The 22,692-nt window shown below is 33.6% G+C and overlaps 3 protein-coding genes and 3 pseudogenes across 5 annotated transcripts; 5 read left to right on the forward strand and 1 right to left on the reverse strand.

Annotated features, from left to right (window-relative positions):
- The first annotated feature begins 296 nt into the window (after positions 1-296).
- On the forward strand, positions 297-2,028 carry LOC104720659 (F-box/kelch-repeat protein At3g27150 pseudogene; annotated as a pseudogene). Its single transcript, XR_015569167.1, has 2 exons — positions 297-389; positions 574-2,028. The product of XR_015569167.1 is annotated as an F-box/kelch-repeat protein At3g27150 pseudogene (transcript).
- Positions 2,029-2,743: 715 nt separating this feature from the next.
- On the forward strand, positions 2,744-3,884 carry LOC104719736 (uncharacterized). Its single transcript, XM_010437705.3, has one exon. It carries the CDS (start codon positions 3,080-3,082, stop codon positions 3,704-3,706), a length of 627 nt encoding a protein of 208 aa, XP_010436007.1. The 5' UTR covers positions 2,744-3,079; the 3' UTR covers positions 3,707-3,884.
- A 207-nt stretch (positions 3,885-4,091) lies between these two features.
- On the reverse strand, positions 4,092-6,267 carry LOC104719737 (uncharacterized). The gene is made up of 5 exons (XM_010437706.2): positions 5,815-6,267; positions 4,842-5,485; positions 4,692-4,763; positions 4,557-4,605; positions 4,092-4,460 (listed from the first exon to the last, which is right to left on the reverse strand). Exons 1-5 carry the CDS (start codon positions 5,887-5,889, stop codon positions 4,368-4,370), a joined length of 933 nt encoding a protein of 310 aa, XP_010436008.1. The 5' UTR covers positions 5,890-6,267; the 3' UTR covers positions 4,092-4,367.
- Positions 6,268-8,698: 2,431 nt separating this feature from the next.
- Positions 8,699-10,727, forward strand: LOC104720660 (uncharacterized). The gene is made up of 9 exons (XM_087468773.1): positions 8,699-8,905; positions 9,006-9,088; positions 9,191-9,263; positions 9,350-9,559; positions 9,656-9,778; positions 10,025-10,082; positions 10,206-10,279; positions 10,380-10,465; positions 10,563-10,727. Exons 1-9 carry the CDS (start codon positions 8,792-8,794, stop codon positions 10,630-10,632), a joined length of 891 nt encoding a protein of 296 aa, XP_087324899.1. The 5' UTR covers positions 8,699-8,791; the 3' UTR covers positions 10,633-10,727.
- Positions 10,728-18,737: 8,010 nt separating this feature from the next.
- LOC104719738 (glycosyltransferase family 92 protein RCOM_0530710 pseudogene) lies at positions 18,738-20,843 on the forward strand (annotated as a pseudogene). The gene has a single exon (XR_015569168.1). The product of XR_015569168.1 is annotated as a glycosyltransferase family 92 protein RCOM_0530710 pseudogene (transcript).
- Positions 20,844-22,032: 1,189 nt separating this feature from the next.
- LOC109126951 (arabinogalactan protein 24 pseudogene) lies at positions 22,033-22,498 on the forward strand (annotated as a pseudogene).
- The last annotated feature ends 194 nt before the right edge of the window (positions 22,499-22,692 follow it).

Below are 22,692 nucleotides of genomic sequence, written 5' to 3' on the forward strand. Positions count from 1 at the left end.
ATTGAAGATGGTTAATTAGATCATTTTACTAAAGATAATAATCCACTAAAAATTACCAAAAAAATAATATGAAAAGAAATTCTTCAATACAAATTACCTAAAAATATCAGTCAAACTGTAAATTGACTAATATTTTATGGTAGAAATTAGGTTAAATAAAAACCTAACAAAATAGTCAAAGTTATATAAGTATCTACTAATAGTGTTTTATAGAAGATGGTTAATTAGATCATTGACTACATTGTAGATTACAAGCAGGATTATACTATATATATCTTAGTAACTTTCTAGTAATTGTATTACTTCTCTGTCGCATCTTTCTAAATAACTTAGTCAAACCAAGATTTAAGTGATAGACCCAATAAAAGTCTTCTCTTTCAACTTTCAAGGTATAATTAACGTAGTAACTACTTATGTGAAACAGACTCTAAATACTTAATCATCAATATCTATCTTCGCCATTGGTGTTTTCCTATTAGAATACTATTAAAATATCTTATATAATAATGCATTCATTTTCATATTATTAAGTGACAATTTATTTATGTATATGTTTTTTTTTGGAGTCTACAGCACAAGATGTCAAAAGACGAAGCTAAAATCCCTGAGCCGATGAGGAGTCTGATCGTTAGCATTGAGTCCAAAATCCCTGACCTGAATATAAAGTCTTGCTATGATCAGGAAGACGAAGAAAAAAGAGGAAGTCTAAGTACAGTGGAGAATCAAACAAGTCTCAATGCTCAAGATGCATGCTACGGTCTTTCTAAGCTTTTGTTCGAGCTTGAGGTCGAGATCTTTGCCCGTGTTTCATGTTTCCAATATTGGAAACTAAATTTTCTCAACAAGCAGTTTTCACAATTGCTACAAAGTCGTGAGATTTTTAGAGTGAGGCAAGAACGCGGACTCGTTCAACCGTGCGTGTTCATGCTTTCGAACGGTGAAACTTGTTGGACAATGTTTGATAAAGATTTCAAAAATTTCCGACAACTTCCAAAAGTTCCTTCTGACGATTGCTTCTTATATGGAGATAAGGAAACCATCAGTGCAGGTACGCATTTGATAGTCACCGGAAGGGAGGTGGAGCGTATTGTGGTGTGGCGATACGAGTTAAAGATAAATAAGTGGATCAAAGATACTGATATGATCACACCACGTGTGATGTATGCTTCTGCGAGACATGGGACTGATGCTTTCTTTCCTGGAGGGATTAAGGCAAGCGACAAGGGGAATTCTGAAGTTGTCAACGTTGCCGAAAGATACAATTCTGACACAAAAACGTGGAAAGCTATGCATGTAATGAATAAGCGAAGAAAAATCAGCTCTGGATGTTTCTTGCGTGGTAAGTTTTACGTTCTTGGTGGTCGTGATGAAAATGATGTACATCTAACTTGTGGAGAAAGTTACGATGAGATGACGGATTCATGGAAGTTGATTCCAGACATGCTCAAAGGCATGACGTTCATGACTCCCCAATCTCCACCCCTTATTGCAGTGGTCAACGACAGCCTCTACTTGCTGGAAACATGGTTGAACGAGCTATGGGTTTATGATATAGACGCAAATGCTTGGCAAAATCTTGGAGTTGCGCCTGTGAAAACAAATGCCGCTTTAGGCTGGGGAGTTGCATTTAAGTCACTTGGCGACATGCTTTTGGTGATTGGAGGTTCATCTGCTCAACCATGGAACAATACAATGTCGGTTTACACATGTCGTCCATCTCCAAAGATGGGAAAGATTGTTTGGGAGGAAAATAAACATTGTTGTGATGGTGTGCAGCTCAATCATTTTATCCGTAACTGTTGTGTGATGCTTGCTTAAGGTTTCTGAAACAAACTTAGCAACATCTTTTGTTTCTGTTCTCTTTTTTATGTTTATGTTTTAATATTAAGTTTTGGCGATCATGACGCCAAAACATATATAAAATTATTGTTTATTTTTCTAGGTTTTTATTTTTTTATTATTTTCTGTTATCAATTAAAACATTTATGTTCATGTGGAAAAGATTTATATTATTTTTTGTTTTTATAAGGTTCTTTGCATCTTATAGATTTGTTGTTCTCCTCTTTGACCATAAATTGAAGTTGTTAATTTGTTAAGGAATAGTCAGTGCCAGGCTAAAGGTTAGAAGGCTCCTTGTATATTTGGAACATTTACCTCATGCAAAACATAGATGTTTTATTGAACAACCTATTCCTGGTTTATTCTGGAAAAATTTAAAGGCTCGAAATAGTTTAGTAAAATTCGAAAGAAATTAACCTTCATATAATTTTTATAAAAGGCATCATTTTGAAGATCTCCAAGTATGAGAACACTGACATAGCCATTGTGTTATCAACTATATATCCCACAAAAGGAATGTTATAGACATTAATCCTTTGATGGCTTTTTGTTTTGTAGTTTTTTTTTTCTGCTCATGTCGATCTTTGTAACCTTATGTTAAAAAACAAATACGGTATGAACTTACCATTGATACAAGGAAAAAAAGAAGAACAAGAAATTTTATTTTCATCCTCTTTTAAAGTATCCACACTATTTCACAGCTATTCTAGTACATTTTAAATTATTACAGAATTTTTCCTTAAAATTGATATCGAAACATTAAAAACAACTGATATTGTGTTTAATTATTTTAATAAACATAAAATCCACTAACCACTACTATAATTTGTTAACAGTTTTGAGTGGCCTAATTAAGTTTTATTTAATAGTGTCGGTTAGACAAAGAAGTATCAAATTATTTTAAAGAAGGTTTACTAAAATAAAAGATGAAACATATAAAAAAAATTTGCGTGTGGTTTGGTTCTTTCCTAATTTCTTTATCTGCAAGAATAAGAAGATAGAAAACTTCCAATAATTGAACAGTTGAAGTTTTCTACACAACTCATTTTGTTTTGGTCCACAAGCTAATTCACTTTAGGGATTTTGTCTTGACTTTTGACTATTCCTTGTTCCGCAAGCATATTCCTCTTCTTGTTATATCCTTCAAGCAACCTTTTTTTTTGTTTTTATCATTTCACATTTTTACATCTGCCCTTCTTCTCTCACTTTGTTCTAAAGGTCTCATCAAGTAACGGCAGAGATGAAGCGAGAAGGCAAGCAGCACGGCATGGTGAGGACTTACCGGGTTCTACCTCCGTCGCTGAATCCACGGCCCGAATCGAAGATGGTCAACCCTTTGACTTCACGCCCAACCGCTGGATTATTTACCAAAGTGTCATCAAAGCCGACCAATCACTCCAAATTCACCGGAAAATGTGGTCAAGCAAGGTGTCTTGAGTGCCATATGCATCCGATCACCAAATCCAAAGCCAAGACTAAAGGCTCTTCTAAGGTTAGATCAAGTGACGTTACCTACAAGATGCTGACTTGGCAGGTCGCTGCGGGCAGGGAGGCCAGACCAGGCTTGAAGCTTTCGGGTTTCTCGGCTACCGGAATACTTGATCTTATGTCTGATGATTACGGTTATGATCATGATTATGATTATGATGAAGAAGAAGAAGAAGATGAAGACGGAGGAGGTGTTGTAGAAGACATTGTGAAAATACAGAGAGATGGTGAAACAGAAGAAGATGGATCACATGATGATGATGATGATGAAGGAAGGATGAGTTTTTGTGATGTGGGGATGATGATGATGATGATGATGGAACATGTGGAAGAATTTGATGAAGAAGGATGGTGTTTGGTTGAAGAAATGATGACTTAATTGATCTCTTTTGATTGATTATCCCCCAATGATTGTCTTTTCTTTTGCTTTTATCATTTTTAATAACTTTGGGGATGAATGATTGATGATTCTATCTATGTAAATGTAATTTGATTTCTTAAATCAAAAACTTTGATTTATAATTGTAATTTATGTAAAGTTGAAACCTTTTTCTCAACAACTCATTTCCACTCCAAATCAGACCAAAGGCTCCAACAACTATTAACTTCTTTTGCAAATTTATCATAATTTTATGACCATAATTTATGTAAAGTTCATACCTTTGCTGAAGAATTCACCCCATTCTATATCAGAATTAAGGTTCCTGCAGTCACATCTCAATGAACAACATTATAAAATGAATCGAATCACGTATATAAGATTATGAAAGGAGAAAGTTTTTTCATTGAAGATGAAGATACATACATACAACAAAAGGTTCAAAAAGATACAATACTAGAAAAAAAAGAAACAAACCTTCTTCCGCTATTTGGTTTTATTTGCTACTGTGCACTCAAAAGATTCCTTTTTTTTTTTTAACCATACACGAATCCGAGGACAGATCTTTCTAAAAAGCTTTGAAAGCCAACAGAGAAGGTTCAATCTTTCTATTTGCAAAGTGTTCTCAGATGTTACTCTTCTTTGTTTTTGGTGTTATTTTTTACCTTTTTCTTGCTGCTTCTGTTTCCCCAACCATCTCAGGTTTGAAGCAAAGCCATAGAAACGGTTTGCTTGGTTTCTTACCCGTCTTTCTCTGAAAAAGAATAACGCAGCTAACGTTAGTCTTGACATGGCTGATGGAAATGAGAAATGTCTTCATCTCATGATTTGTTGAAATAGAAGTCTTTACCTTCTTCTTAGTCGGGTTTTGATCTTCAGCTTTAGTTCCCATCAAACAGCTACATCACAACAACAGTATACATTAGGACAAGAACATCAATTCAAATGCACATTGATTCAAGAAGAAGAAACAAATCAGTCATACCTCAAGAAACCAAATCTAGGACTAATTGGTTTTTGGTTTTTCTTTGGCGAACTACGAGTTATCGGTTTTTCACTGCAAAATTACACAAATATAAAACAATCAGATGGAACACATATTGCTATAGAAAACAATCAAAGCTCCTTTTGTTACCTTATTTCCTGTGAGGAAACAAGCTCCATTGCTTTATCCGTAGCTTCTGAAGTTGCTGATGTCTCCATAGAAAATCTAAACACCGATGAGTTCTTGGCTACGGATCTTCTCTCTTCTTCTTTTTCTCCAACGAAACTGCTCTTCTTCAACAACTCTACATCCTCTGAGTGGTTCTCTTTATCATCATGAACAACTTGCAAATCATCTGCAACCACGGGTTTAGCGTCTTCTTGCTCCAAAACCGCAACACTTATTCTTTCGGGCTCGTCATCTTTCTCAACACTCAACACCAACTCTTCTTCACTAATCATGACTAACTCAGTTGCATCACTCTCTCCTCCCTTAACCTCATCCTTAGTCAAAGTCTCCAAAGTGCTAAGCAACACCACAACACTTTCTGGTTCTTGTTTAGGGTCAGATTCAAATGATTCATCCGCAGCTTTTGCTTTCTTTGCTTCGGCTATTCTCTTGTAATGAGCTTCAAAGAAAGCTTTCTTCTGAGCAACAGATCCAGGCTGAGAGAACTTCTCGGCTTCATCAACATACTTCTTATGCGAAAAACTTGACCATCTCCCCCATTCAAGATTCTCAGTCACAAACCTTCCAAATGAAACTGATTGACTAAGCGCATGAATTGGATTATCCTGCAAAATCCAACCAAACAAATGTCAGAATCTTAACAATCTCAAACCAAAGTTATAAACTTTCTGGTAAAATCCAACTGTTCCCAATCAAAACTCAAACCAAAGTTAGAAACTTTGTGGTGAATCCAACTGTTTCCAATCAACATCATCAGCTCAAAACTCAAACCCAATTCAGATCCTTTTCAACAAAATCAACCCCAAGATTCATATCCATATCAGTCTAACCTTAAAGTTTAAAACTTTACAATCTGGATCGCCATAGAAACCATGAGACAATCGAAATTGGGAGGAATCAAATTGATGATAGAAACAAATGGGAAACTACAAACCTCATGAGATTCATGACGAGAAGGAGGAGCAGCGAACGAGTAGGAATGTTGAAATAGAACAGCAGATTCACCCATTATTACCCCCACAAACCTCAAAATCGAAACTTTCTTATTTGGAAAACAAAAAAAAATCTCTCTCAAGTCTCAACCAAAGGAAGAAATAAATAAAAATCGAAGCTTTTGTTTTTGTTTGGGGGGGGGGGGGGGGGGTTTCTCACCTAAAACGGCTATACAAGAATTTTTCGAAATTTAAAAACAAAATTTTGTTTTTATTTGTCAGCCTTTGTAAACAACACAACACATGTTTTAGGAGAATTTTGTTGAGATCTGGGTCCCACAAAAATTATAAAAGTTTGAAACTAATTTGGAACTCAGAATTTTTTAAAATTTATTTGGAAAATTTTTGATAGAAAATTGAGGATTAATTATGTAACAAAGGAGTCTAACAAGAATGAATTATATTTCTGTTTTAGTTGTTGATATGAAGTGGCTGAGAATTGAAACAAAACAAAAAAAGAAAACGGAAAAAGTTCTGGTGATAAATTATTAAAATTAATGTGTTTTGGGATAAAAAAAAAAAAAACTCTGTAATCTAAACTGAAGTCTGAGTAATTTTTGGATATTACTACGCGTTTTAAAACTATTTTAAGTCTTTTTACTAAAAAAATATGTGATGTTCAAGAAAAAAAAAACTTTTTTAATTCTTATATGCTTACATTTGATTTATTTTTTTTTGTATCTGATATTTTTCATTTGACAACCATTATAATAATTTAAATCTGGTTTAGGGTGAGAATTAAATAAAGTTGTATACATAAGTTGTTGGAAAAAAAAAGTGTTGTACTTGTACATGAGTTAGGAGAAAGAGTAATTAAAAAAGATAAAAAGAGATAAAAATGATTGGTTAGGACTAGGAGTAACCGAGTAGTAAGCGAATGTGATTAACGTTAGTGTGCTTTTGTAACTCCAAATAAAACAGCTTTGAATTACTCAAACAAGTGAAGTTGTTAGAACACATTATTACACTTTCTCAACCATCACACAGAAAGCAACTACTTTTCTTCCTTTCCATCCAACAGTAATTAAAACATATGGATAAAATTTCCGGATTGGAAACTTGGTATTAAGTTATATATACATTATAGGGCTTCTGCAATGTTTCTACTTACATTGTTAAAACGAAGAGACCATAGGTAATAAAATAATTTGTTCTATACCATGAAAACGTTTATATATAGAGAATTTATGGAAAGCCTTTCACCGAGGTCGCACAACATCTAACACTTTCCCTCATAATTGAGAGAATTTATGGGCGGCGGTTATCATTCATACATATAGCATAAAAAAAGAAAGACCAATTGGCTTTGGCTCATGTTTCTTCCCTTCGAAGACGTTTTCTCCTTAGAGATTCATCATTCTTGGTTCATATATGTATCCATTACTTGATAGAATGAACCCTATTGGGTTGAGAATTACGAAACCATGGGAAGATGCATGAGCTTATTCCTCCTCAAAGCCAATTGGTTAACCAATGCTAAAAGTCATCCTTATTATATACTAGCTTAGATCTTCGACTTTTCCCGATGTGGGATTAGTTAAACATCATGTAGTTTGACTTGATCCTATATAGGCTTCTTTAATGATAAGTGGCTTTTGGGCCTAAATAACCAAAATTAATTAGCTCTTCAATGATGTCTAAAATAATACAATGTTCAAGAAAGCGGCCTAGGCGACCGCCTAAGCGCTGTCTAGGCGGTCAGCAGACACCTAGAGGACCGCTTAAATCGCTTAAAATTACAGAAATTTTATTTTAATATTTATTTTTGATTTTTAAATTATATATATTTAAATTATTATGTTTTATATATATACGTAATTATAAACATTTATATGTTGTTAATATAACTTAAATAAATGTATTTTTCTTACTTTTGTTTATAATTTATAATTTTTTTATTTTTATAACATATAATTTTATATATATAATGTTTTATGTTATAAACACCTAAACCGCCTAAAAACCGTCTAGACCCCGACTAAGCGTTCTAGGCGCTAGGCGCTGGGTCACCGCCCAGATACCGCCTAACGCTTTCTTGAACACTGGAATAATATAACAAAAATCCCAAATTAATAACAAAAATATTAAAAGTTTTTGAAAGGGTTAGTCAATGATTACTATTGAAAAGAAAAAAAAATTGAAAGCATTTTAAAAAAATTAGTGCAATGAAAGACACTTTTTGTTTTGTTTTGTTTAAAATCTAGATTTTTTTACAAATCCATCATCAAAATTAGGCTTCGGCATTCGGGTATCCGCTCGGGTTCGGATCGGGTATTTTGGATTTTCGGGTTTTCGGATTTAGAGGTATAAGACCCGTTCGGGTATTTCTAGATTTCGGGTTCGGATCAGGTTCGTTTCGGGTATTTTGAGTTCGGATTCGGATTATCCAAAGTTCACAAAACACAAAATTTTAGTATCCAATTTAGTCTAAATTATTCAATAATACGCAATATATCTGAAAATTTAGAGTATTTTTTACCCAAATTTACTAATAAACAGTTTAAATAATTCAAATAATCTAAAATATCTAAAAATCTGAATATTTTGAACATTTATATTATTAAAAATATAAATAGTACTAATATATTACTACTATATATTAATAATATGGTATATTTGGATACCCGTTCGGATTTCGGTTCGAATCGGGTTCGGATTTAGAGATTTAGAAACCGTTCGAATATTTTACAATTTTGGATACGGATTTGGATCGAGGTTTTTGGATCGGATTCGGATCGGATCTTGGGATCCAGATATTTTGCCCAGACCTAATCAAAATCCACTACAATTCAATTCAGTGATAAATAAATACTGTTCAACAATAACCCAACCCCTTATTAAACCTTCATTTTTCATCGATACACACAAAACAATTTTGAATTCTACTTCTTTGATCGTTTCGTGTGTGTACGAACGAAGATGGAAAGATCGAATTGGAGATGCCCATCTCGTTTCATTCTCCTCTTCTTCTTTATCTCTTCTCAGTTTTGGGGATTCTCACTCCCCATTTCTGTAGTTCAACAGAACCTCGAGGTAAAAAGTTTAGGGCTTTTTTCAGCTCTTTCTTGTTAGGAATGTTCCGAATCACACGTTAGGGTTTGTACTCGATCTGACTCAGTTCTGAATTCTGATTAGATATATATTTGGGATTTTACTTAGAATTCTCGAAAAATCATTACTTTGGTTCAAATTTGTAAAGCTTGGTGAGGATGGAAGGTATTGTGAATTTAATATTTCTTCTCAAATGTGATTGATTAAACTCGTTTAGGGGTTCGTTATAAATCAGTTCTGATGCTTGGATAGATCATATAATTTCAGTATAGAAGACGGTTCTCATGAGGTTCATTGTTCAAGGGAACGTAGCAGAGTTGCTTGGAACATCATTCAAGAGGTATTGAATTTGTGAAAGCATTGTTTTTTTTTTTTTGGCAAATCTGTTGAACTTTACATTGAATCTTTGTTGTTGTTGTAAAGTAGTATCTCATGCCGTATGTGGAAAAGGAGCGGTATCAGTTGCCGAGTGGTTGTAGAGTTCATCGAGACAATGACATTTATAGAGAACAAGAAGAGCACAAAGTGCATTCAGATATAAACGAGTGGCGTTGTGGATTCTGCAAAAAGTCTTTTTATGAAGAGAAGTACCTCGACAAGCATTTCGATTCACGCCATTACAATTTGCTTAATGTGGTATGCATAAATTGCTAATCATCTGTATTTCTGTGGAAATTCTTCATACTCTATTGATTCTTATGTATTTCATTTTTTGTGCGGTTTTAAAACTAGAGTCATGGTAAATGTCTGGCGGATCTTTGTGGAGCATTGCATTGTGATCTTGTTGTAGGCACGCCTCGGCTTAAGTCTAAGTGTAATCCTGCAGCTGCTGCAAGAAACCAGCATTTATGTGAGGTAATGATTTTTTTTTATAGATATCAGTCTAATTTTGAAAAGGTTGTTCAGTCAGCATAACGTATATATACTAAAGCAATCAAATATAGATTTTTCGGTTCATGGACTCTAAAGCTCATAGAAACTGTATAACTTCTGATAATTACAAAGAACATTTCATTGAAAGATTCTCATTTCTGACCATGTTCTCTATGTTTTGTTTCATGTTTTCTGTGCTTATTTCTGATCTGTTTGATGGCATTGCAGAGTTTGGCTAATAGTTGTTTTCCGGTAAATAAGGGTCCATCTGCCAACCGTCTTCACGGTAGTATAAGTTTATAACCTTCCCGGATACAAAAAAATTTGTATATCATGTCAACATTTTCTACTTGTATTGATCCATAAAGATTCACCACCACTTATGAGATTTCTAACTTTAAAACTGTAGACTTCTTCTTGCGCCAGTTCTGTGATGCACATACATGTTCAGGAGGTTCAAGGCCTTTGTCTAAAAAACCAAAGGTAATAATTAAACACTTTTATGATCTATTCTTTATAGAGACATCATACCAAAACTCGTTTAATATCTTCTTGTACATTTAATCATAGTTATGTAATGCAGAAGAGGAATATGAAATACTTTATTTTCTCCATCATCACTTTGATATTGCTTCTTCTCTACTACAGTTTTGTCTATTTGTTCCGAAGGTAACAAACATTAAATATAGTACTGTTTTGTTTCTTATAAACTCCGGAAGAAAAGCCTCACATAAACTCATTGGCCTTATGATTTACTGATTTGCAGAGGATTAAAGGGTGGATCTCAAGAACTGAAGCGTATTAGACACATTGGTCTGAAGAAGAAACCCTCTTAAAAATTAAGTGAATTTGGCTTAATATGTATATTCTTCAACATTTGGTACAAGACCAAACCTTTTTTGATCAAACAAAGATTAATCCTTTCTCTCTATTTGGACCGTTACTAAAAGCCTTTTGGGCCAAACCACAAAACAGATCTCATTTGAAAGAAATAAACAACAACGTTGGATAATTACAAAGTACATAAAACGATTAAGCGATAAACAAAAATAAGAAAAAATAAAGTGGATAAACTCGAAGCCCTAAATAATATATTCATGTGCAAAACATATTTTTCAAAACGTTAACAACTATATCATTTCAATACTCCACTCTATATATAGAGAGAGAATTCTCAAACCTTAAGACACCAAATCTTAAATTACATTTTCATTTATTTTCTCGATGATAAACTTGTCGAGAGAAGCGAGAAGAAAACGGAGATTGATTCGTGAAGGAAAACGAAAAATTGAACATGACGTAAGTACAGAGCTAATCGTGCGGATCTCTCGAGTATTCACAAATGATGACAGAGATTTTTTGAAACTTTACAATGGTGCTAACAAATATATAGTTATGGCATGGACAGACGACACTCAAGAATACAGAACAAGTGTGGAAACGGGTTTCAAAGGTCAATATGTAATGTTTAATGATGAATTTGTGATTCCTTTGGATTCTCATACACGGTATCTTTACATTGAATTGGCTAGAGGATATTCATTGAGGGAATCTGGAACATCACAAGGAATTGTTGTAATGGGTCGTGCAAAGATTCGGTTACCTCCTCCAACTAGTTGTGGTGCATTCTCCGGTGTCGTCGAACTCGTCGGCTTGAACAGTGATCGATGTATCGTAGGAAAGGGAGCCCTAGAATATTCTATGAAACTTCGTAGGTTTATGGTGTTATGAAAATTATCATCACTTTTTCTTCGGATTGGCGGAGTTGTGTTTTTTTTTTTAATTCTTTTTCTGTTTTTTTTATAATATTTGGATATTACTTTTCAAATTATTGGTTTTACTAATTAAAAAGTTATTTTTAATAAATTCCAGTTGATTTAATATAATATTTTTTTTTCTGTCAGATTTATCCCATCTACATTAGGGACAATTGCATTTTGTATACCTTTATTTGGCTTTGAATACAATATTAGACCATATATTAAATATTTGATAAACATAATCACTAAGAGTACTGAAATTACAGTTGACTCCCTTATGACCAAACAAAAAAACAGAAAACAAAATGACAGATGTAACCCGGAAGAAGTCTGCAAATTAACGTCAACTAGAAGACATAACAATATGTCTACTCCTTAATTATAGTTTAAATTTTAATTAAAAAAAATTATAAAAAATAATTTAATAAACCTATGGACTAAATAATAACCACATAGACTTTCTGCATTGAAATAAGATAAATTTACATATAAACGAGTCAAATTAATGGAGGAAAGGCTGATGTTAAAATTATTTGATTTAGGGTTTGATTAAGTAGATTTCTCTATAGACTATTGGAGGTTGACTTTGTTATGCCATCAACTATTAATTCCTGGGCGTTCGGTCAGAACCAAGAGAACCGAACCGATTAAACCAAGATGTTCGGTTTTCGGCAGCAACTGTGAGAGGATCAACAAACCGATCGGCGAAATTAATTTGGTAATTCGGTTAACGATTCGGTTCGGTTCGGCGGAGCATAACCAAGTTATATATACCTAATTTTCACTAACCCTAATCCTAGTCACTTTCATTTCTTCCTCTTCCACCTTCCGCCTCTCTATCTCTGGTGATAAGCGATTCTAAAACCGAAAAATTCTCTGTCTCTCATCATAATCACCTTTCTTCTTCATCTTCGTCATCTACAACTCTTCTCTCTGTCAAACATGTTGTAGATATCGACCTTTTAGATATCAACCTTCCGCTTCTCTCCGATTCAGATTCTGGATCTGAGATTGAGACTGTGACCGATGCCTTCTTACAGGCATCCACGCCTTCTTCCAGGCGCCACACATACCTGGAACAACGAATCATTTAACACGGTCTTCCCAGATCTTCAAGTTTGTATTTTTTTTAATTGATTTGTTTATTTCTTATATAGGCAACCTGATGGATGCTTGATGGTCTGTTTGACAGAGCCCCGACTCGTTCAACACGGTCTTCCCAGATCTTCAAGTTACGCTCCACTGACAACAGAGTGAGTTAACAAATCCGAAAGTTTGTTTTTTTTTCCATTGTTACGATTTAGATCGGAATGAGTGACTTATATATATATATTTTTTTTGCTTTCTTTACAATATGAGAGGTGAACGATGGAATCGAAAATTAATATTCTTTTTTCTTAATCTCCATGTAAGTAACTGATCTCAAATTCCTGTTTTTTTCTTTTTTTTTTCTTAACTTGTTTGAAGTTAAATCCTTTATTCAGATGTGGATGTTATTGAATGATGATGTAGCTTGTGTGGCAAAGTTATCGCAGAACCGTGGACAACACACTTATTATGCCCTGTGTAAGTATAATTCCCGATACTTGAATTTGTTTCTTCTTTCCTTACTTACTCGTTTGATTTTTTGACGTCTCGTTACATATGTTTGTTTTAGGCCTTGTGGATCATCCTAAAACAACTTGGTGATGTTACTTGTCCTCCTAAAGGTGAAACCTTTTTTTGTCTCTAATCTCCATCTACAACTAATGAAACCTGTTCACTATAACAATGAAAGTTTCATACTTTGATATAGTAGCTATGGTGATTTTTGCATAGCTAGTAGCTATGACTCGGTTACTTGCTTTCATATATATTGTTTCAAGTTTAATGATGATACTTTGTGTTTTGATTTTTTAGGTTACATCGGCAAGCTTGAGTATGTTGATGACCACATGTCTGGTGAGATTGTTGTTGAGCTTAATGGAAGGCTGACATTGGTACGGTAAGATTGTTGTTTATGGCCGACTAGCTTAATTTTAGCAAGCACTCTGCATTTCAAGTTAAGTATAGGACAGATTTATGAATTATTTGTGGTTAGGGATTTAAGACGGTTTCCCAACTTGGTTTTCATCATGTTTTTAAGTTTGTCTCTACTCTTGTTACTCATCCATATATATATATATATATATATATATATATATATATATATATTTTGTTCTGCTTCTAGTCTAAGCTTCGAGGGAGATGAATCTTGGAAGGTAGCTACAATCACACCTGCAACTGATCCTCATATGCTATCAAAAGCATATCCAAGTAAATGTGGCGACATGATCTCAGTAACTTTTGAGTAGTATAGTAGTCTACCGAAAACATTGTAATTTATTAATATTATGTTCTGGTTTGTCCTCGTCCATGGGAAAGCTCTGTTTCCGTTTTTCAACGACGAAACAAATGGTGAGAATCTTTCTCCGTTTAAAGCTGTTGAGTCGTGGAGATGGTGGGAAAACGGCGGTGGAGATAGGTTGGTTTGAAGAGAAAGAATAACGGGTAAGTGGTTTGAGTGTTACGGGGACTGTTGAGAGTCCTACTGCCATGGGAAGGAGCTAGTAGAAGTGTTACTTTTCTAAAAAATCATGTCATTTGTTTTTTTTTGTTTAACAATATAAACAAGTTATTGTTTAGAAAATATCTTGATTTAATGATTAGTTAGTTAGAGTATGTTGAGTTAATACAAAAACATTGTTAATCTTTTATGAAATCAAATACAAAAAAAAAAAACCATATAGAAAGTAAAGCATACCATATGAAACAAAATACTAAAAGTGGAGAAGAAAGGAACGTTTACACATTGGGCTGTGGTACCGGGGTTTTGAGTTTGAGGTAGCGAGAGGTGATGGGTCATTTCTAGGATCCCAAGTAATCGACAGCGAATCACTCCCACTTCTCTTTATTGCCTCGACGTGTTCTCTTCTTCCACCGAATAAGCGAGAGGAGTATCACCATCTTCCACACATGTCTAGTTGTTAGTGGTCTATTTTGTTTCTTCAGCTTACATACTCAAGGTAAATGAGTTAATCCTGTTAGAACAATATTCTAATCCTGGTAAAAGTTTCTTTCTTTTTCATTTTTCCAAATACAAACAAAACCAAACAAACCATCCAATAATCGGTTCTTGTAGAGTTGAAAAATAGATAAGAACGCAGAAAGAAAAGAAAAAAAAAAGACGATTAAAGACTTTTTCAATTATACAGACTTCACACAGAACTCCAACACGTTGAATTCCAAAATAAGTCTAAGTTATTGACCTAACTGCTTAAGAAAACCAAAAACTTGATTTCTCCACATGTATAATATATAATCATGTCAAAAACATATAGAAGCAAGTACATAATATATATCAAAGAATACAACAAGAAAATCTTAAAAATTATTCACCAATTTGCAATAAATTAGTTTTCAAATTATGACGACTTCATGTTGATGTCAACATTGTAGACATAAACTAGCCTTTATAAAGATACTTCCCTTGAAGTCTATTTTGTGTGGTCTATTTTTGCAATTACAATTTAATAAAGCAGACACCGTATGAAGTCTACTAAGATAGTTGACTTCTTTTGTTGTCTTCCTTTGTTAATTTTTTGGTCAATTTTGCAATTAAAAATATATAACATAGTAGACTTCTTAGTAAGTTTCAACAAGTTAAGTTCGATTACAGTCTACTCTGGTTATTTTTGCAATTGACCAAACCATTGACTTTGTTGTAGACTTCTAGCTAACAAGTAGACTTCATCTATTTGTCAACTAGATAAAGTAAACTTCGTTGTGGTTAGTTTTGCAATTGACCAAGTTTGACTTTCGCCAAGTAAACTACGTACGAAGTCTCCAGGAATGTTGACTTCGTTTGCAGTCTCCCGTGGTCATTTTTGGGGTTGACCAACATTTTAATATTTTAACTAGTAGACTTGTTTTACTGTCAACTAATTAATTTTATATCAATAATATTACGGTCAATGTTTTTATATTTTGGTCAAATCCAAAAATAGCCACTATAGAAGTCTACTCTTTTATTATCGGAAGAAAACTTTGTCCGACAGTCATAACTAAAAAGTCAAGAATTTGGTCAATTGCAAAAGTACACCTTAGTAGACTGGAAACGAAGTATCAGACAGAAAGATTATAATGCAGTCTGAACCATATTTTTTTTGTTTTCAAATGAAATTAAGGAGACTGAAATTTCAGTCTACGGGCTCGAAACTCGATAAATTGTTAATTGCAAAATTGACCAAATAGTAGACTTTACATGATATTATGATGGTTAGACTAACAAGTGAAGTCTAATTTCGCAAAAAAATCAAGGAAAATCACGAAATCTACCAGAAAATAACCTTTTCGGAGGTTGTTTCGCAATGTCAAGCACGAAGGACGTCGTCTTTAGTCACCACGGAAGAAACCCAGCACCAATTTAATCACTATCCAAGAATCATGACATATAACAAGATGAATGCACTTGCAAATTTTCTTGGATTAAAATGGAGAGCAAATGGAAGAAAATGAAGTTCTTATAGCATTGGGTGTTATTTAAGCTTACAAATTCAGGTTGTTGAAGCTTTAAGAGCTTCAAATTTAGTTGTTCATGGTTGTTGGAAAATTGATGGAGGTGGCACAACCGTAAATAAAAGAAGAAGATGAGGATATGGATGTAATAAACATTTTTGCAAGAAATTCAAAGAAATCAGAAATAATGGCATTTTTGTGAATACAATGAATGGACAAGGATTTAATAGAAAAAAGTGGCAAATGTTGGAGAGAGAAAAAGAGGAGTCTAACATTGCAATTGACTCAAGTTTGTAGTCTAATTTTGCAAGTGTCCCTATACATTATCCCATCTTATTCGTTGTGTATATACATAAACTCAAATATATTCGTTATATGTTGAGAAGTTTATGAAACCATAATATATTGTTCTACTGTTTGATGTAGAGAATCTAAAAGTAAAATCTATACTAAATAAAAGTATGAGCTATCAAGCTCCTATCAATTGGGATTCGACATGTTACTAATTAACTTTTTTTACATCTCATTAATTAACAATTTTAAATTGAAATATTTTCTATAAAAAGATATTAATAAAAAGGAAAAAATATATAGAAAAAGAGAAATGTAAAAATTTTGAGAAAAATATATGAAATATATAAAACTTACATTTTTTATTCTTATTGTTAAACTTCTTATTTTCAAATAAAAAAGAATATTAACAAAAATATATTTGATTAACCCTACATATTTTAATATAAATAATAAAAGTAATCTAGTGTTTCCGTATGAGAAAGAATATTAACAAAAATATATCTCATAGTAAGCTGACCAGGAAGAGAAAAAAAAGAAGATTATAAAAAAACAAGTAGACCGTAAAAGTAATAATGACAACTATGGTACCATACAAAATTGACAATGAAAATGACGAGAACAAATATTAAGAGTACCGTTCAATTAAATATGAGAAAACAAAATTTGTTTCATGATTTTTCTGATTAGATATGATTCTTATACATAATACATTTTTATAATTTTTGAAATTGTGTATTTGAAATAATTTTTTTTTAATAGTAATTTAAAATTTCTATAAAATAATATTGCATAAATATGATCAGTCGTATATACCACGCTGGGTTCAAAACTTAATATGATTAAAAATTATAGACTTATCAACTGTTAGAATTAAATCCCTTAATAAACCATGCACAGATTTCTCTATCATATTTTTCTATTGAGCCGTTTGTTTAAAAGCCTTTTTTAAGTAGGGCCAAAACCCTTATTTTATCATCAGTCATATATATCCACGCTGGGTTCAAAACCTAGTACGATTAAAAATTATAGATTTATGAACTGTTAGAATTAAATCCCATAATAAACCATGCACGGTTTTCCTGATCATATTTTTCTGTTGAGCCGTTTGTTTAAAAGTCTTTTTTAATTAGGGCTAAAACCCTCGTTTTAAAAATCTTCACTTAGCACCGATTACGCCCCGTAAAATTGTTAGATCTATATTCTCCACCTTGATTAATGACTAATCCCCGCCTAACATCGATTATTCAATTATGTTTGCCTAATTTGACTATATCTGTCTAATCTGATTACTTCCCGCTTAATTTTATATATACTAATTATTTTTGTAGCCAAATATGAATTATATATATATATATATATGTTATTTAGATATTTAAATTAAGAGTTTACGATGTTTTACAATAACTAATGTAAAAACTTTTAACAAAAAATCATAAAATTTTCTTTTAAAATTACGTTTTTTTATGTCTTGAACGTAATTTTAAAGACAATACTATAATTTTATATTTTATTTGATATTTTTTCTTTTAATATAAATAGAATTATACATATATTTAATACTGTATATTTTTATTTTATTGTTAATTTAATAAAATAATCGTAAAACTAGTTCTTCATCTTCCTCTTACTGCCTCCGACTAGCGCTTAATAATTTCTAAAACATGGGCAAAATTATAATAATTTTCAGAAACCAAGTATCACTTGAAAGAGTCAAACTACGACGTGGGACATACGTTAGAAATGACGTGAAGAAAAAAACGGCGATAAGTGGATCCTACTTTTTCCCAGTATAAGTCCAATATGAGTATATGACTCAAAGTCAAGACACTAATCGAATCATAGTGTTGTCTCTTTCAACCTCAACTTAGACGATCCACAAAACTAAACCAAAAAAATATAAATATAAAGTGGATAATTTCGAAGCACTAAAGATAGATAAATTAAATAATGAAGTGGAATATAACAAGCAAGGTATCCGAATTTTCTATGAGCTTTTTTTTCGTTTGGCAAATCTTTTATATATTGCTAATTGCTGCATAGTATAAACACTCTTCGAATATAAATTACTACGAGATGAAGGTGTATAACGTGGATAGTTACATAGGATTGTATTACATAAGAGTTTGTAAAGTATCTGTGACAATAAAACCCATAGAGTTTAAGATATTTTTTATGAGTGGGTTTCTAAAAGGAAAGAGACATTAGATAAACCGGTTGAACCAGGTGGTTTAGCGCAATATAGTGGTCTTTATCCTAAACCTTCAACATCAAAGTTCGTAAATTTCCAATAATCGTCTTTGAGCACCAAAGAAGAAAGTTGAAAATTCTCAAAGAAAAAAAAAAAAAAGGCGGAACATAAACCCCATATTTATCTGTCTTTTGTCTTTATCAGAGAATTAAAATAAGGAATAAAGCTGACAAAAAAAAAAAGATTATTCTATATTTCTATTCTTCTTCACCCCAAATTCATCGACCTATTCGTAGCTTGTGACATAATTAAAGAGTAAGAAAGAGCTTAAAATATTTTGTTTTTTTTCTGACTTAGTTGAGTTCTAAGCCTTCGCCGCCGTGATCGGCGGTGCGAAATATGAAGAACCGTAGGAAACGCGGGGGTGTAAACGGTGGCGACGTAGTCCTTGTGTCGTGGAGAAGATTTTTTCGTTTCGTTGCTTTGCTTGTCTTCTCCTTCGTTCTCTTCTCTGCTTTATTCATCTTCTTAGGTAAAAAGATTAACCAAAAGGCAGTTCTCGGTGGTTCTGTACCGGCGGTTAAGGTGGTAACGATCCATGAAGCCGTTGAGTTTCCCGACCAAACATTGATCTTCCTAAACTACCCTCCATCTTCTCGTTTATTAACTAAAGAGGACCTCTTTTGCGTTTTCTCCGACGTAAACGATTCATCTAAGCTGTTTAAAGAGCTTCCCTTCGCCGTGGAAACCGACGACAATGGTCGTCAGATCGTACGGTGTTCAGCCGTGCCACGTGGTAATACCGTATCCCTCGCTGTCTCGAGATGGACGGTTGGTAATAATAAGGACCTCCTGGTAGGAACCACACACCGGTGGGATTGGCTAGTCTACGACGCTGTTATAGACGACGACAATTCCACGGTGGTCTTTGTCAAGGGATTAAATCTACGGCCAGGAAAGGTTGCTGACGTGTCGAGGTATGAGTGCGTCTACGGTTGGGATTTCACGAAGCCTAAACTTTTACTTAGAGCACACGTTATCTCTGCGGCCCAAGAGATCGTGAGATGTAAAACTCCACTAACAGTTTTAGAAGGTCCAAGAACAGCCCAATCACAACCGGTAAAAGTATCTGTGAGAATCAAAGGAAGTGGGATGCTTCCTTCTGTTGCCCAACCAATCAAACGTCCGGGTCGGGTCAAAGACTCGAAACCATTTGAAACATGCGTTTGCACCATGACGCGAAACGCAGCAAACGTTTTGAGAGAATGGGTGATGTACCACGGCAAAATCGGCGTTCAACGGTGGTTCATCTACGACAATAACAGCGACGATGACATTGTTTCCGAGATCAAGAATCTAGAAAATCGCGGTTACAACGTCTCGAGACATTTTTGGCCGTGGATCAAAACTCAAGAAGCCGGATTCGCCAATTGCGCGATTCAAGCAAAAAGGGATTGCGATTGGGTCGCGTTTATTGACGTCGACGAGTTCTTCTACATCCCATCCGGTCAAACCTTAACCGACGTAATCCGAAATCACACGAAAGCACCATCGTCATCGACTGGCGAGATCGGTGAAATTCGAACGCCGTGTTACAGTTTCGGACCGTCGGGACTTAGAGATCCACCTCGAGAAGGAGTCACGGCGGCGTACACGTGTCGTATGGTGTTACCGGAGAGGCACAAGAGCATAATTAGACCGGAATCGCTAAACGCGACGCTGATAAATGTCGTGCATCACTTTCACTTGAGAGATGGATTCACATTTGCCGACGTGGATAAGGGTACGATGGTCATTAACCATTATAAGTATCAGGTTTGGGATGTGTTTAAGGAGAAGTTTAAAAGGAGAGTGGCTACTTACGTGGCGGATTGGCAAAACGAAGAGAACGTCGGGTCGAAAGATCGGGCACCCGGTTTAGGGACCCGACCCGTAGAACCGTCTGATTGGGCTGAGAGGTTTTGTGAGGTGAGAGATACTGGACTCCAGGGTTGGGTGTTGGAGAATTTCAGGGACCGTAAAACGCAGCGTCTAGTATGGGAGAGAGAAGGGAGGAGAGTGGAAGATGAAGTTATAGTTCAAATGGGCTCGTGGGTTGATAAAAGGGTTGGTCGGAAGAGAAAAAAACAGTTGAAGGCCCAATAGTTTTTTTTTTTTGTTTTTGAAATTTCCAGGGTGAAAACTGAAAATAATGTAGAGATGGTTCGATTTTGTAAATACTGATTGCTTCCCGTGGAAAATAAGAAAAAGAAACAAATGTTATACTTTATTTTTTTTTGTTTACTCTTTACTTAATAAGTTAATTTAAAAAAATTCAATACAGATTTATTTTAAAATTTTAGTTTTATCAAAGGAAAAACATGATGATGATGATGATGATGATTAAAAAAGATTTTACATATTTGATGGTGATTATGTTATAAACTTATCATTGTCATAATATGTGTACACCAATCATCACTATAATGTTATCAGTCGGCGTTTTGTTTCCCACATGGCCTAGCAGCTATAATGCAGGTTTCATATTCTTGCAAAAACAAAAACACCTTTTCCTAATTCTTGATTATATTAAAAAGAAAATTTGTTATGCATAATTTAATAAAATCATCTTCTTCTTCTTCTTTTTTTTAAACTTAGTGAAAATCCGCAATGAACGTGCTTATCTTCACTTAACGTTATTATTTTAACTTTTTCTGATTAATTTTCTTCTGTCTAATAAAACTTTCTTCTATATCTAATAAAAAGAAAAGTGAGTAATTATGATTATATCATTCGTATATATAACCCAAAATCCCGAGAGCGAAATATGTGCTTATCATATTTATTCATGTACACGTATATACATAGAAGAATTTTATCCTAGAATTTTCCTAACCAAAAATGAATTGGCTCCACGTCTTTTTTTTATTTATTTTTGCTTAACACAATTATTTAGGAATAATCTATATAATCCATAATTTATTAAATTACTTAGGAATAATAAATGCCATGACAAATGTTATGAGCCCCATGATTAAAGGTTAACTTATTTTTATGGGGCTAATGTTACCTTTATTGCCTACCCCATAACTCATAGGAAGCCATAAACTATAATTTCACTTTTCAAACAGTTTAAACAATATATTAATTACAAAGATATAGAATAAAAATCTAAAATTCCCATATAAAACTTTCTGTTTCTGCAAAAATATTTACACCTTCCTTTTCTTTTTAAAAGAAAAAATCAAATTATTGGCCAATTATAGGAACGTGATAGACATAATCAAATATAATCTTAAACAGCTGTCTTGATCAATGCATCAAAAGTCGGGGCCAATTCAACCCAATAATTAAAAAAAAAAAAAATAGAAAACAAATCTTATTTAGACCCAAAAAAGAAAAGAAAATTTTAATTTAAGATATTGCAATCAATTTAAATAAATCATAAATAAATAAATATTTCTCTCTATATAAACAAATCACACAATCCTATTTAAACAACAAACAACACAAATCTTTATCTCATCCATTAAAACCTAAACCAAAAACTCATCTCATAACGTTTTTGTGAGACGATAATGATGATGATGATGATGAAGAAGATGTTTGTTCAGATCGCTGTGGTTTGTTTATTGGCGACGATGGCTGTCGTCTCAGCCCACGAAGGTCACCACCATGCACCAGCTCCAGCACCAGGACCCTCATCTAGCTCAACCGTTGTTTCGGCCACCAATATGTTCACCGTCTTGGCTGTTGCCGCCGTGGCTCTCTTCGTTGGTTCCAACCACTAAGTTGGTTCCATTACATTACATTCGTCTTTTTCCTTTTTCTTTTCTGTTTCTATGAATTTGTTCTCTTTTTACTTTTAATATTATTTTTTGATGAATTATAACTCTTTCGATCGATGTTTATCTTATGATTTCATGAATAAATAACTCTTTTGGACGTTTGTGTGTTTTGATTCCAAATCCGATCCTTAAGAAACGATTTAACCATCGTTTTCCTTAGCTATGAGATCTTCAAAACCAATTGAATCTTGCATGACAAAAAAAATTCATAAAAAGTTTTCTATAGATTACAAGAAGCCAAGAAATATTACGGACAGGTCGTCAACAGTTTTGATTCTTTTTTGTTCTCCT

Source organism: Camelina sativa, chromosome 10, assembly GCF_030686135.1.
Source record: "Camelina sativa cultivar CO46 ecotype springtype chromosome 10, ASM3068613v1".
Lineage (NCBI taxonomy): Eukaryota > Viridiplantae > Streptophyta > Magnoliopsida > Brassicales > Brassicaceae > Camelina > Camelina sativa.